This window comes from Syngnathoides biaculeatus, chromosome 6 (assembly GCF_019802595.1).
Source record: "Syngnathoides biaculeatus isolate LvHL_M chromosome 6, ASM1980259v1, whole genome shotgun sequence".
Classification (NCBI taxonomy): Eukaryota; Metazoa; Chordata; class Actinopteri; order Syngnathiformes; family Syngnathidae; genus Syngnathoides; species Syngnathoides biaculeatus.
Genome location: NC_084645.1, coordinates 4,374,085 through 4,387,638, shown reverse-complemented (window position 1 = coordinate 4,387,638; position 13,554 = coordinate 4,374,085). Strand labels below are relative to the sequence as shown.

General features: G+C 42.6%; 1 protein-coding gene across 14 annotated transcripts in view; it reads right to left on the bottom strand.

The window, feature by feature from the left end:
* Positions 1–13,554, bottom strand: part of plcg2 (phospholipase C, gamma 2) — a 177,289-nt gene that overhangs the window by 40,898 nt on the left and 122,837 nt on the right. For 13 of the 14 annotated variants that reach the window (XM_061822290.1, XM_061822284.1, XM_061822278.1 and 10 more), the window contains 3 exons: positions 7,717–7,917; positions 3,908–4,030; positions 3,652–3,832 (listed from right to left, as the gene is read on the bottom strand). In XM_061822290.1, the coding sequence (XP_061678274.1) occupies positions 3,652–3,832; positions 3,908–4,030; positions 7,717–7,917 (505 nt within the window). The remainder of the gene's footprint in view (positions 1–3,651; positions 3,833–3,907; positions 4,031–7,716; positions 7,918–13,554) is intronic. The other variant, XM_061822287.1, reaches the window with a different exon arrangement.

Sequence of the window (13,554 nt, the reverse complement as noted above, 5' to 3'; positions counted from 1 at the left end):
ATTTTATTTGTGTTTTTCCAAACTTGCAATGAAAATGTCAACAAACAAAAAAATACATTGCTAACCAAACCAGGCCAAGAATGAACTGTAAATTTGAAATGTCGCTTCCAACTTTGTTTCATTTATTTATTTTTAACCCACAATTATATCCTCATCTGTTTTTCTTGGTGTAAAACTGAATTATTGCTTGCAGAATATCTTTAGCAATGCATGTTGAAAGCTGAATGATGCTACTAAACAGTTTTAAGGTTAATGTTATGATGTGCCCTATTTTTAAAATACAGAATTTGCTTTCTGTGCACTGTATTGTCTGGGCTTTCATTCCTCTATTAGGCTGCGCCAAGGTGGAATTTTAACATTATACACCATCTCATCCTCCACTTTCTACTTTGGCTTCAGACCAGACCTTTTTTTACTCAAAAAAGAGAATATATCATCCAGTTTAACCACTTTTTCTTCATTATTATTATTATTATTCACATTGTAATTGTGAGTGTACCCCTTTAAGAGTCGGGGGGTTGGGCAGTGTCAGGTATACAAGGAAGGAGAGTGTGTGGCATGGTGTGGCCGAGCAGCACCTTGTTAGAGTCAGGCTGTGGTTCACTGCACTGGATCAGTTTTCATGTGCACTGAGTGTGTGCTGCAAGTGTGCAATTGCGCAGGTGCACAGATGAGAGGGAACATTGGGCCCAGGTCCAGCAAAAGGACAAAAAAAAAAAATCAGAATATTATGAACCATGATATTTTGTTTAGTGATGAGCAATGGTGTTTTTGTCTCATAGATAGACTACACATATTGCCAAAAGTATTCGGTCATTAATCCATCCATCAATGCTGCTTTTCCTGGTCAGGTCGTGTGGGCAATAGCTTTTGGAGGAATACCCAAACTTCCTTTTCCACAGCCACTTGATCCAGCTTTTCCGAAGGGATCCCTAGGCGGTCCCAGGCCAGCCGAGAGACTTAGCCTCTCCAGCATGTCCTGGGACGTCCCTGGGGTCTCTTTCCAGTGGGACATGCCTGGAACCACCAGGGACGCGTCTGGAAGGCTTTCAGATCAGATGCCCCAGACACCGAAACTGGCTCCTCTCAATGCGGAGGAGCAGCAGCTCGACACTGAGCCCCTCCCGGATGACCGAGCTTCTCAACCTATCTCTTAGGGAGAGATTGGTTAAGATAGGCTAAGTATATGAACACCTGTTTATGAGCTAGAATTGTAACCCTCAAAGACCTATTAGTCTGCCTTTAAAAGTCCAGCTCCACTCCATGTATTAACCTGAATCAGATGCGTAAGGTTGTTAGCTGCCTAAGGACACCTGTCCACTCCATACAAACAGTAAGATTGAAAACTTGTAATATGGCCAAGACCAAAGAGCTGTCCAAAGACACTAGAGATAAAATTGTACATCTCCACATGGCTGGAAAGGGCTACGGAGAAATTGCCAAGTTGCTTGGTGAAAAAAGGTCCACTGTTGGAGCAATAATTAGAAAATGAAAGAAGCTAAACATGATGGTCAATCTCAATCAGAGTGGAGCCCCATGTAAGATATCACCTCGTGGGGTCTCACTGATTCCCTGGAAAAAGCTGGGACCACCGTTTTCAAGGTGACTGTTGGTAATACACTAAGACGTCATGGTTTCAAATCATCCATGGCACGGAAGGTTCCCCTGCTTAAACCAGCACATGTCAAGGCCCGTCTTACGTTTGCCAATGACCATTTGAATGATACAGAAGAGTCATGGGAGAAACCTTTGTAGTCAGATGAGACCAAAAGGGAATTTTTTGGTCATAATTCCACTAACCGTGTTTGGAGGAAGACGAATGATGAGTTCCATCCCAAGAACACCATCCCTACTGTGAAGCATGGGGGTGGTAGCATCATGCTTTGGGGCTGTTTTTCTGCACATGGGACAGGACAACTGCACTGTATTAAGGAGAGGATCACCGCGGCCATGGATAGTGAGATTTTGGGGAACAACCTCTGTCCCTCAGTCAGAGCATTGAAAATGGGTCGTGGCTGGGTCTTTCAATGTGACAGTGACCCGAAACGCATAGCCAGGAAAACCAAGGAATGGCTCCGTAAGAAGCATATCAAGGTTCCAGCGTGGCCTAGTCAGTCTGCAGACCTAAACCCAATAGAAAATCTTCGGAGGGAGCTGAAACTCTGTCTTTCTCAGTCACAGCCCTGATCTAGAGACGGAATAAAGTTGATGAGCCACACAATGAAGTTATGGGAAAGAGTAGTGGAGGCTAGACTCGGGACAGAAGTAAGTATCTGCGAGCAACAGTATGGTTTCATGCCTAGAAATAGTACCACAGGTGCATTATTTGCCTTGAGGATGCTTAGAAGGAGCTCTATTTTCTCTTTGTACACCTTGAGAAAGCCGATCACAGAGTACCAAGAGAGGAACTGTGGTACTGCATGTGCAAGTCTGGTGTGGTGGAGAAATATGTTAGAATAGTACAGGACATGTATGAGGGCAGCAGAACAGCGGTGACGTGTGCCGTGGGTGTGTCAGAAAAATTTAAGGTGGAGGTGAGACTGCATCAGGGATCCGCGCTGAACCCCTTCCTGTTTGCTGTAGTAATAGATAGGCTGCCAGATGAGGTTAGACTGGAATCCCCTTGGACCATGATGTTCGCAGATGACATTGTGATTTGTAGTGAAAGCAATGAGCAGGTGAAGGAACAATTTGAAAGATGGCATGCACGGGAAAGGAGAGGATTGAAGATTAGCCGAAATAAAACAGAATATGTATGTGTGAATGAGATGGGTGAAGGGGGAAGAGTGAGGGTCCAGGGAGAAGAGATAGCGAGGGTCGACGACTTCAAATACTTGGGGTCAACAATGCAGAGCAATGATGAGGTGGTAAGGAAGTAACGAAAGGGGTCCAAGCAGATTTGAACAGCTGGCAGAAGGTGTCTGGTGTGTTATCTGACAGAAAAGTCTCCTAGGATGAAGGACAAAGTTTATAAAACAGTGGTGAGGCCAGCCATGATGTATGGGGTAGAGACTGTGCCGCTGAAGAGACAACAAGAAGCAGAGCTGGAGGTTCCAGAAATGAAGATTTTGAGTTTCTTGCGAGGAATGAGCAGGTTGGATAGGATTAGAATGGAGCTCATTCAAGGGACAACCAAAGTTGGACGTTTGGAGACAAGGTTCGAGAGAGCAGACTGTAGGTTTGGATATGTCCAGAGCTGAGAGAGTTTGTATATTGTATTGAGTATATTGGGAGAAGGGTGCTCATGATAGAGGCGCCAGGCAAAAGAGCGAGAAGAAGACCAAAGAGAAGGTTGATGGATGTTGTGATGGAAGACATGATGCCAGTTGGTGTGAGAGAGAAACCTGCGGGAGATAGACTTGGATGGAAAAAGATGACACGCTGTTCACAAACCCTATTGGGACAAGCCAAAAGGAAAGAAGAAGTGTAGTGGTATTGCACTGTATCATTCTTAGAGTTGTTTCTCATATTTTTTTTGTGGGAACTAAACTAAACTGATGTTACCGCTCACATGATCATCAATGTATGGCCATAAAGACAAACGTTATAAAAAAAAAAATATTCATGTTTGTAAAAAAAAAAAAAAAAAAAAAAAAAAGGGAATTACAACCATTCTCATTTTTCCCCATTTTCGTAATTTGTGTAACTCACTGTGCTGAAGCGATCCACGAGGTCAGGCGTCACTGGGTATCGGAGCTTGGTCTTGCGGTATAGTGGCTTCTTCTTAAAGTAGTTTACCATCTCCACTAGGCTCTCAAACTCAGTGGTTGTACCAAGCAGGTAAACATTGCCTTCCTTCTGGATCCGACAGTGTTTTACCTTACTGTCACCTCTAGGATATGAAGAAATATGTTTCAGTACAAATTACAATTAAGTTGGCAAATTCCGTATTAGCATGCTGTTCGACCTGAACGTGATAGCAAAAGAGTCTGGTTCTCCCTCTCTCTGCCGGATGAGGAATGCTCCATCTCTGGGAATTCTCAGCAAATAATCTTCAGCCTCTCCTCTGCTCAAATTTGGGTAGAACCACCTAACACAAAGTACATTACAATATTGATCTAATTGTTATCCAAAAGATAAAATACATTTTAAGTAATTATACATTTCAATTGGTATTCGTATTTTTGTTAGAAGTGAATAATATTCAGTATTGTGTGTAGATGGCCTTACAAATATTCAAGGTAATAACTAACAGTAAAGAATACATTTGAAAAACCTTAGCACTTTTTATTTTACAAAAGCAAACTATTCCAACTTGATGGCTTACCAGATGTAAAATTATACCGCTATTGCAATTTCAGACTAAACAACATTCAACATCTGGACTGGAAGTAGGGGGGAAGAACTTGATGAGGATTGTAATTACAATGGCTATAAAAAAAAAGTGTAAACACCCTTGTATTCGGGATTGTCAGGTTTACCAATTAGACATTCATTAAACTGGACAAAAAGCAAGCAAAGACACCAGTTCAAGTCTCGCGAGGAGAGAGGAGACGAATTGTCTCGTACAATTCACCACTGCACTCTGATTATCCTCTCCTCAGCACCTCTATTTATTTAGTTTCAAAACGCCCATGGATGTTGCAAAAAGGAGACAGGGCAGCAAAACATAGTTGGAAACAAAGTCCACTTGTTTGTTCGTGTGTGTGTGTGTGTGTGTGTGTGTGTGTGTGTGTGTGTAAGATTGCTGAGTACATGTGTGGTCATCATTCCTTTAACGGACAACAGGTGCTCCTGGTTCTAACAGTTCTGATGATTAGTTGCTTTTGTTCTTGTGCTATCTCCTGCTAAGCGGCTGCCACGTTATCTAGAGCAGAGCAAAGCATTTCTTTATTGGAAGCAGATGTATAATAATTATATTCACAATTATTTCTTCAGGGATATTGAAAAAATAGACAGAGACAAATTATTTCACAACCTTTCCATTATTTGTGACTTATAACCTTACAACCTTACAAAAAAGTATTTTCAAGAGGGGAAGGAAAACTAGTCAGTTAACTAATCACGTTCAAACTCAAATTACACACACCTGTCACCTTTACAAAGTACTGCAGATTAACTCCAAATACATTTTGGATGTTCAAGTACTGTATTTTCACAACTATAAAGCACACTTAAATGTCTTGAATTTTCTCCAAAACCCACAGGGCCCCTTATACGTGATCCGTTGTCCAAAATTTGTAACCGACTGGAAGCATTTCCTGCTGACATGCTAGTTATATAAAGGAAAAGCGGACCTGTGAGAGGACAGCATTTGGAAGTTACAGGAGAAAGTGTGGGCGTGGAGAGGACGCCAAAAGCACGCCCCCCCCAGAAGGTTCATCATGCCGGTATGTGTTTTGTGCAATACATCATAGCTTTGGCTAAGGTCCCCCAAAAATAGCACCAACAAAGAGATATAATTACAAAGAACAAATAACCTCTGTAAATAAGCAAGCGCAGCTAATGAACTCAGAGCTTGCTGTTATACTGGGAGCCTACAAGGTGAGGTGGCCCAAGTTGGAAGAACACGAGCAATGGATTAATTAACAAAGAACAAACGATCGCCATGAAAAAAACAAGTAACCAACTTAAAGTTGGAAGAACACGAGCAATGGATTAATTAACAAAGAACAAACGATCGCCATGAAAAAAACAAGTAACCAACTTAATTTGCTGGACATCGACTTGAACAAAATAAAAGTGAAGTTGGGAGCGATGGATGACAAATGGCGAACACAACATTATTAAGATGCAGTCCCGGGCGAGTTACGCCATAATTTCTGAAAGGATTGTTGCGGATCCTTGGGCTAACGTGTCTGCTTCCACTTCAGGAAGTAGGAAAACGAGCTTTGCCAAGTCGAGAAGACCTAGCTGAATTTCCGTCGAAATAAGATGAGGTGGCCCATGTTGGAAGAAAAACACGAGCAATGGATTAACAAAGAACAAACAATCGCCATGAAAAACAAACAACGAAACAAATTAATTCACTAGACATCCCCATGAAAAAAATCAAGTGAAGTTGTGAGCGTTGTGGGAGCGATGGATGACAAATGGCGAACACAACGTTATTAAGAGGCACCCCCGGGTGAGTTATGCCACAATTTCTGAAAGGATTGTGGATGCTAGGGCTAATGTGTCTGCTTCCACTTGAGGAAGTAGGAAAACGAACTTTGCCAAGTCGAGAAGACCAAGCTGAATTTCCATGGAAACAAGATGAGGTGGCCCAAGTTGGAAGAACACGAGCAATGGATTAATTAACAAAGAACAAACAATCACCGTGAAAGATAAACAACAACATTACCTGGACATTGACGTGAACAGGGTAAGCAAAGTGAAGTTTCGAGCAACATGGGATATACTATATACGCATTGAGTTCGGTTGTACTTTATTAACTTATTTAATAATGTAGCTATACTATATAGCGATACTAGTTTAAAGCATACGGTAGCATGTATGCACGCTATTTAAAAAGCCACCCGGAGGAAAACTTGAGTTTGGTCGTACTTTAATGAAGTATTTAACATTGTAAACAGTGAACAGTACTTAAAAAGCACGCATACACGCTACCATATGGTTTCGGCTAGTATCGCTATAGAGCTAAACTGCATAGCTACATAGTTAAATATTTAACGTACAACTTAACTCACAATTTACATTGATATATATGTTAGTAAAGTACGTACCACTGAACTCGGTTTCCTATCCGGTACCTTTTTAAATCGCGTGCATGAATGCTCCCGTATGTTACTCTATAGCTATATCCTTTGCGGCGCTAAACGTGTATGTAAATAACGTTTGAAGTGCACGTTTTGTGTAAATTATTTCTTCACCCATCGTTTTGTTGTCTGCTGGTTGTGGTGTTCTGTTTACTGTGTTGTAATGATTTTGGTTTTGTGTGAAACCATGGGTGAAGATGGTGTGTTGACTCATGACTCGCTTCCACCACTCGTAGTGTGTAAAAATTGAAAAAGTAAAAAGTGTAAAAATAAATTTAAAAAAATAAAGGTGCAATTGTACCTCACTGTCTCGCGAGCGCCACTCTGCCTGCATATTTACGTGTGTTAAATACTGGAATTGCACCCGCATCTGAGGATGCGCCTTTTAATACGGAGCGCCTTATAGCCGTGAAAATACGGTAACTTTTTCTTTCTTTCATTGTTTATTTTATTTAAATTTACTTGTTTTTTTTTTTTTGCGTTCTATTTGATTGTAGTTTGTCTCTTTGTGGCGTGTGATTGCCTGGCAACAAGTTCACCGAAAGAAGGGGGGATTGACCAAAACTGTCTTGCGAACGACAGTCAACACATTGAGCATCCCTGGTCTAATTCATAAAAAGTTTCATTTTTGGTCAGTATAACACAAAACGGGGTTAATTTTGCTTGATTCTGTCACTCACTGTCACAATGACGGAATCACTTAGCTGGTGTGTGATTGGCTGCAATGGAGTTGGCGCGGTCTGCAGTAAAATAGTATCGCCAGTTGTCATTTTTTGCGCTAAATCTATTTTTTCTGATTATATTTGATTTTGAGTTGTCAGCTTTCGCAAATTAACAAATATGCGGAGTGGAAAGGTGGCACTGGGACCTGTGTACCAGTATGCATAGTTCAATATATGAATGAATGGCACTTGTTGGCATTTGCGCTTGAACTTTTCAGGTAGAAGATAGAAGTAGGCAACGGTATTTCAATATTTAAATTCTGTTTTGCTGAAATATTAATAGAATGCGACAAACCCTTGCTGTAGATGTGGGTTAGGATGCGGTACACCATCAGTGAGCCGCAACTCAAAGTCTTGACAGCGTAGCGGGTTCTCTCTATAGTGCTGTATCAGGGCATACACACTGGGAAATTGTAGGTTTGCTGTAAGGTAGTAGTATGTGTTTTGTCCCTCTGAAAAAGAACGAATACGGCAGTGCTGGACTCTCCCGCTGCGCCTAAATAAATGATGAAGACAATTGATTAAACATTTTGACAATACATTGTGAGACAAAGAGAAATTTTATACATTTTTATTTTGCTTTCATCAACCGCCATAATGAATTTGACATAAAACAATGAAAATGCGTTAAAAAGGCACGATGGATCAGCTGGAAAGCGTTGGCCCCACAGTTCTGAGGACCTGGGTTCAATCCCAGCCCACCCTGTGTGGACTTTGCATGTTTTCCCTTGGCCTGCGTGGGTTTTCTCCAGGCATTCCGGTTTCCTCCCAAATCCAAAAAACATGCAACATTAATTGGAGACTCTAAATTGCCCCAAGGTGTGTGTCCTGTGATTGGCTGGCAACCAGTTCATGGTGTACATTGCCTCCTGTCCATTGGCAGCTGGAATAGGCTCCAGCACTCCTGAGACCCTTGTGAGGATAAGCGGCTCAGAAAATGGATGGATGGACAATGAAAATCAAGGGTTGAAGTTTTTAAAGATATGTTGACTTCCTTCATTTGACAGAAAACAGAAAACTCGTTATGCAGAGTATCACTTGACATACTATAATAAACATAACTGCATCTTTTTTTAAATATTGAAGGTAATGAAATGGAATATTCTTCAGTGGCCAAGTGATCTTAACCCAGTCAAGCATGTGTTTACAGTTACTGAAGGGGAAAAGTGTACAACTGTAAGTGAGAAGTGTCAGTTAAAGTCTGCTAGTGTCAGTGCAAGTTAATGTCACAATGGACTGGTCTAAAACAATCTTGGGAAGAGATGTTTGTGAGCAGTGTCCGCTGCTGAGGTTTGGATGTATTTAGTGTATAGAGGATTTTTTACATGGAACAAGTGAAGAGACTTGGACTAGAGAAAGGAGTGAAGGTAGATTTCTGCGACATAGGATGATAAATTGTGACGAAGGTGGACAAAATTCCCAAGGTCAAAGAAGGTAATTTGTGATCAAATTAAAATAAGGGGGGACAGAAAGCACAAGGTGAAGAGAGAAAATTTGGACAAGCAGTTGTTGAAGTTGGAGTAGAGTGGGTTGCAGCTTCCATTTCAAAAAGGTGTGTACATACCGGTGAAACCTGATGTTTACATTCACACACAAAAAAATCCCTCATTGTCCGACATGAAAAGTTTTGCCTGTTTTAAGAAAAAATTTCCTGTTTTAGGTCATTTAGGTTTATCAGAATTATTTTTACTTTTTGCTAAGTGCCACAATAAAGAGAGAATTTTTTTCTCAATTAAATTTTCATTACTTTCTTCGAAGTCAGAAGCTAAAATACAATACATTACTATGCCTTTAAACAATTTAGCTAACCTGAGATGAAATTTCTTTGGACTCTTTGGATTTATTGAAAGCTTTTGAGATAATAAAACTCCCATGGATGCATTTCAACCAGTCTTCTTATTAACATGTATAATATGTCATGCAAATAATCAAATACAAGACCCCGCTGGCATAATACCCTGGAAGTTAGACAAGCCACCAACATCAGTGCCAAGCAAGCTTCTATCAATGCACAGGAAGTTCAACCCAAGTCAAGTATCCTGAGGCTGTAAACAAAGTTGAACAGGGTAGGGTAAACAATTAGAATGTCACGAGGGCACTCCAGGAGAAAATAAAATGCCTCAAAGCAGACGTCAAGAAAATGGCCTCCAGGGATGACCTATTAAGTGAATGCTGCAGGCAACAGAAGCCCAGTGAAGGAGCCAGATGAGCTCTCATGGAAAAACAAGCATCTGCATGGCACTCAATATCAACAAATGAAAGAAGTGGCTGGTGTCATAAAAATGTATTAGATAATGGAAAAGTCTGGACTGATACACAGCACAGGTCACAAATCATGCCAGCACAGGAACAAGCACAAAACTAGGGTTTGAGAGACCGCAAAATTGTTTGTAGTTGAACCAAATATCGCGTTAATCAACAATTAATTGATGTAATTGATATTTTTCTCCACTCGCAGAGCGAGGTAATTTAAAAAAAAAGCTGTACAACAGTATCAGTGTCTTCCCCTGTCTGTTCCAATCTGGCTCCAATATCCATAACATCTCCTCCCTGGACACATTCATCAAATCCCATTTGGGTATATTTGTCATGATCCTACCGCTCCAGCCCGGGCTGCGCGGGTGCCCGCGCGGTTGCACTGATTGGGAGGCGCACACCTGCGCCTCATTTGGGCAGATTATCCGGTGCATTTATATGACCCCGATGACGACTGGTGGGCGCCAGTTCGTTGAGCTTCATGTCCCGTTCGAGTACTCCCGTATCCCTGATCGACAACCCGTGTGTACCGACCTTCGCCTGTTCCCCGACCAACCCCGTAAGCCTGACTCCTTTGATACTTCTGCCTGCTTTGATCGTTCTCCTGTGTACCGACTCCTGCCTGCCCGCTCACCTGCTCTCTTCGCCCGACGTCCCAACTACCGCTGCTGCACCCGACTGCCTGCCTGATCCCCGACCACGAAATAATAAACGTTTCTCCCTGAACTACCTTGTATCGTCCGAGTCCTGCATTTGGGTCCTACTCCCGTTCCGATGGGTCGTGACAATATTCAAGGTAGAGTCAGAATTATTATTAATTTTTTTCTTTCATCATCCATACTGCTTATTGTTACTAAAAGCAAAGCAAATTTATTTGTATAGCGCATTTCATATTCACATTTAATGCACTTTACATGATTAAAACCATTCAAATACATAAATACAAATATTTGGAAAAAGTACAATTAAAAAAACTTTTAGTCCAAGAATAATCACTGAAAAGTGGAAGTACTCAAAAATGGATGAGAAGAAGAAAATAAATTTTTAAAATGGATTTGAAAACACTCACACTTGGGGATGACACCTCTGTTGTTCATTATTAGACCTGAGTCAGTGGATCTCAGACCCCTACTGTGTTTAATCGAGTAGCATTTATTTCATGTATTCTTGACCTAAGCCATTTAGTGGTTTATAGACCATTAGCAGAACTTTGAAATTTAAATCAAAACTTCCGAGCAAAGCAGAACTTTTGATATCTGTTCTAAAGATGACTGGAAGCCAGTATAAAGACTTTAGAATCGGAGTTATACTTACTTTTTTTGGTCACAACCCGAGCTTGGCATTCTAAAGGAGCTGCAGCTGTTGAATGCTCTTTGTAGGGATGCCAGTCAGAACATTTTTACAATAGTCAAGTGTATTTGAGATAAAAGCATGGATGAGCTTCTCCTCATCTACTTGACACATGCAAGCTTTCACTAAATATGTTCTTCAGATGGTAAAAGGCAGTTTTAGTAATTGATTTGATATGTCTGTTGAAGGTCAGGTCGGAAAGGTTTCAAACTTGGTCTTTATTTTTAAATATAGTGAGTCCAGGTATTTCCTAACAGCAATTGTTTTTTCCTTTATTGCCAAAAATAATTATCTGGTTTTTTTTTTTTTTGTGGTTTAGTTGGAGTGAATTTTGGCTCATCCAGATATTTATGTTGTCACGGCCCATCGGAACGGAGGTAGGACCCAAATGCAGGAGGACACGGAAGATGCAATGTAGTTCGGGGAACGTTTATTATTAGAAGGTCAGGGATCAGGCGGTATTTAGGACGTAGGGCGAAGAGAGCAGGTGAGCGGGCAGGCAGGAGTTGGTACACGGGAGAACGATCAAAGCAGGCAGAAGTGTCAAAGGAGTCAGGCTTACGGGGTCGGTCGGAGAACACGCAAAGGTCGGTACACACGGGTTGACGATCAGGGATACTAGAGTGCTGGAACGGGACATGAACCTCAACGATCTGGCCGAGAACCAGTCGTCATTGGAGTACTATATGTACAGGGGATAATCAGCCCGCATGAGGCGCAGGTGTGTGCCTTCCAATTAGCGCGGGCACCCGCACAGCCCGGGCTGGAGCAGCAGAATCATGACATCTGTTTTAAACACTGGCACATGTCATGACCAGAACGCAGAGGTAAACCCAAATGCACAACTCGGGAAATGTGGAGGCAGTTCAGCAAATATCTTTATTCAGTCCAGTGTCCGTAACCAGGCAGGCAGTCCACGAAAGCAGTAGTCATAATGACATCAGGCTTACGAGGTAGGTCGCGAGACGGGCAGGAGTCGGTACGCCGGGAGTCGTGGTCAGAGTAAAAGAAGTGCGGGACCGAAGCATCAATGGCAACAATCTGGCAAAGCCAGACCGTCTGCTGGGTCCTAGAAGTACTGCAGGTAATTAATGGGGATGAGGCGCAGGTGTGCGTCTCCTGATGACTGCCGGTGTGTCGGGGGACCTGCACAGCCAGGGCTAAGACCGGCAAGATCATGAAAGCACAAGACTTCAATTGAACTATAGTCATCTGGAGACACTGCCAGTTATAAGTGTCATATGCATAGCTATGATAGACAGTGAGACCTTGGACACTTGGGTGAAAAGAGGGGGGAAGCTGTCAACTGATCACCACCTGGTGGTGAGTTGACGCTGATGGGGGGGAGGGTGCTCAAGGTTCAAACATATTGTGAAGGTCTTCTGGGAATGGCTGGCATATTCCTGTGTCGGAAGGCAATTCAACTCCCACCTACGAAAGAAGTGGAGGTGGGAGTTGGCAGGGGAAATTGAGTCAGAGTGGACGATGTTCCGTGTCTCCATTGCTGAGGCGGGCGACCTGAGCTGTGGGCATAAGGTGGTCAGTGCCTGTCGTCGCAGCAACCGCCGAACACACAAGGAAGGGCTTAACATTACCAGTGTCTCCGGAGAACCGCTCGGGTCGAGAGAATGTTCGGCCAGGCGTCTGACCTGGATCTGTAGGGAGCGACAGATGGCCGCTGAGTCAGCTGGATCCATGTCTTGGCCAGATCGTTCTGAAGAAAGTGATGACAAACCTCAAGGCAGCACTAGTGCTGCAAGGACCAATTCACACCCTCGAGAATGAGGCTTTTTGGCAAGCAAAGGATGGATTGAAAAATTGAAAGTGTCACAGCCTCTGAAGCGGGCTTCTATGGTGAGGCTTCCTCCACCAACAACAATGCTGCCTGTCATTATGTGGAGGACGAATTTGCACGAGACATTGACAACAATATGGTAGGAGCTGTCGAGTGAAGCAATTGTGTTGACGAGGTTATGTCCATGTACAGAGGAATTTTGAAGCAGAATAGAAAACAAAGATAACTCCCCTTCGCCACGTTTTTCTCAAAGATAAAAACCTCAGTTACACCACCAGCGCCTAAAGCAGAAGATTCTCCAAGTGAGGAATTTTAATTACGTACGTACTGCAATAAAAATGTTACTGTGCAACACGAGGTTTTAATAAACAAAGATTTAACTTGTACTGTTGAAAATCCATCTAACCATCCATTTTCTTAGCCGGTTATCCTCATAAGGGCCGCAGAGTCTATCCCAGCAGTCAATGGGCCGGAGGCAGGGTGCACCCTGAACTGGTTGCTAGCCAATCACATGGCACCCAGAGACAGACAACAGTCACACTCACATTCAGACCTATGGGCAATTTAGAGTGTTTAATGATTGGATGTTTTGGGGATGTGGGAAGAAACCGGAGTGCCCGGAGAAAATCTACGCAGGCATGGGGAGAACATGCAAACTCCGCACAGGCGGGGCCGGGGTTTGAACACCGCTCCTCAGAACTATGAGGCCAACACACTGTGCCACTGAGATAG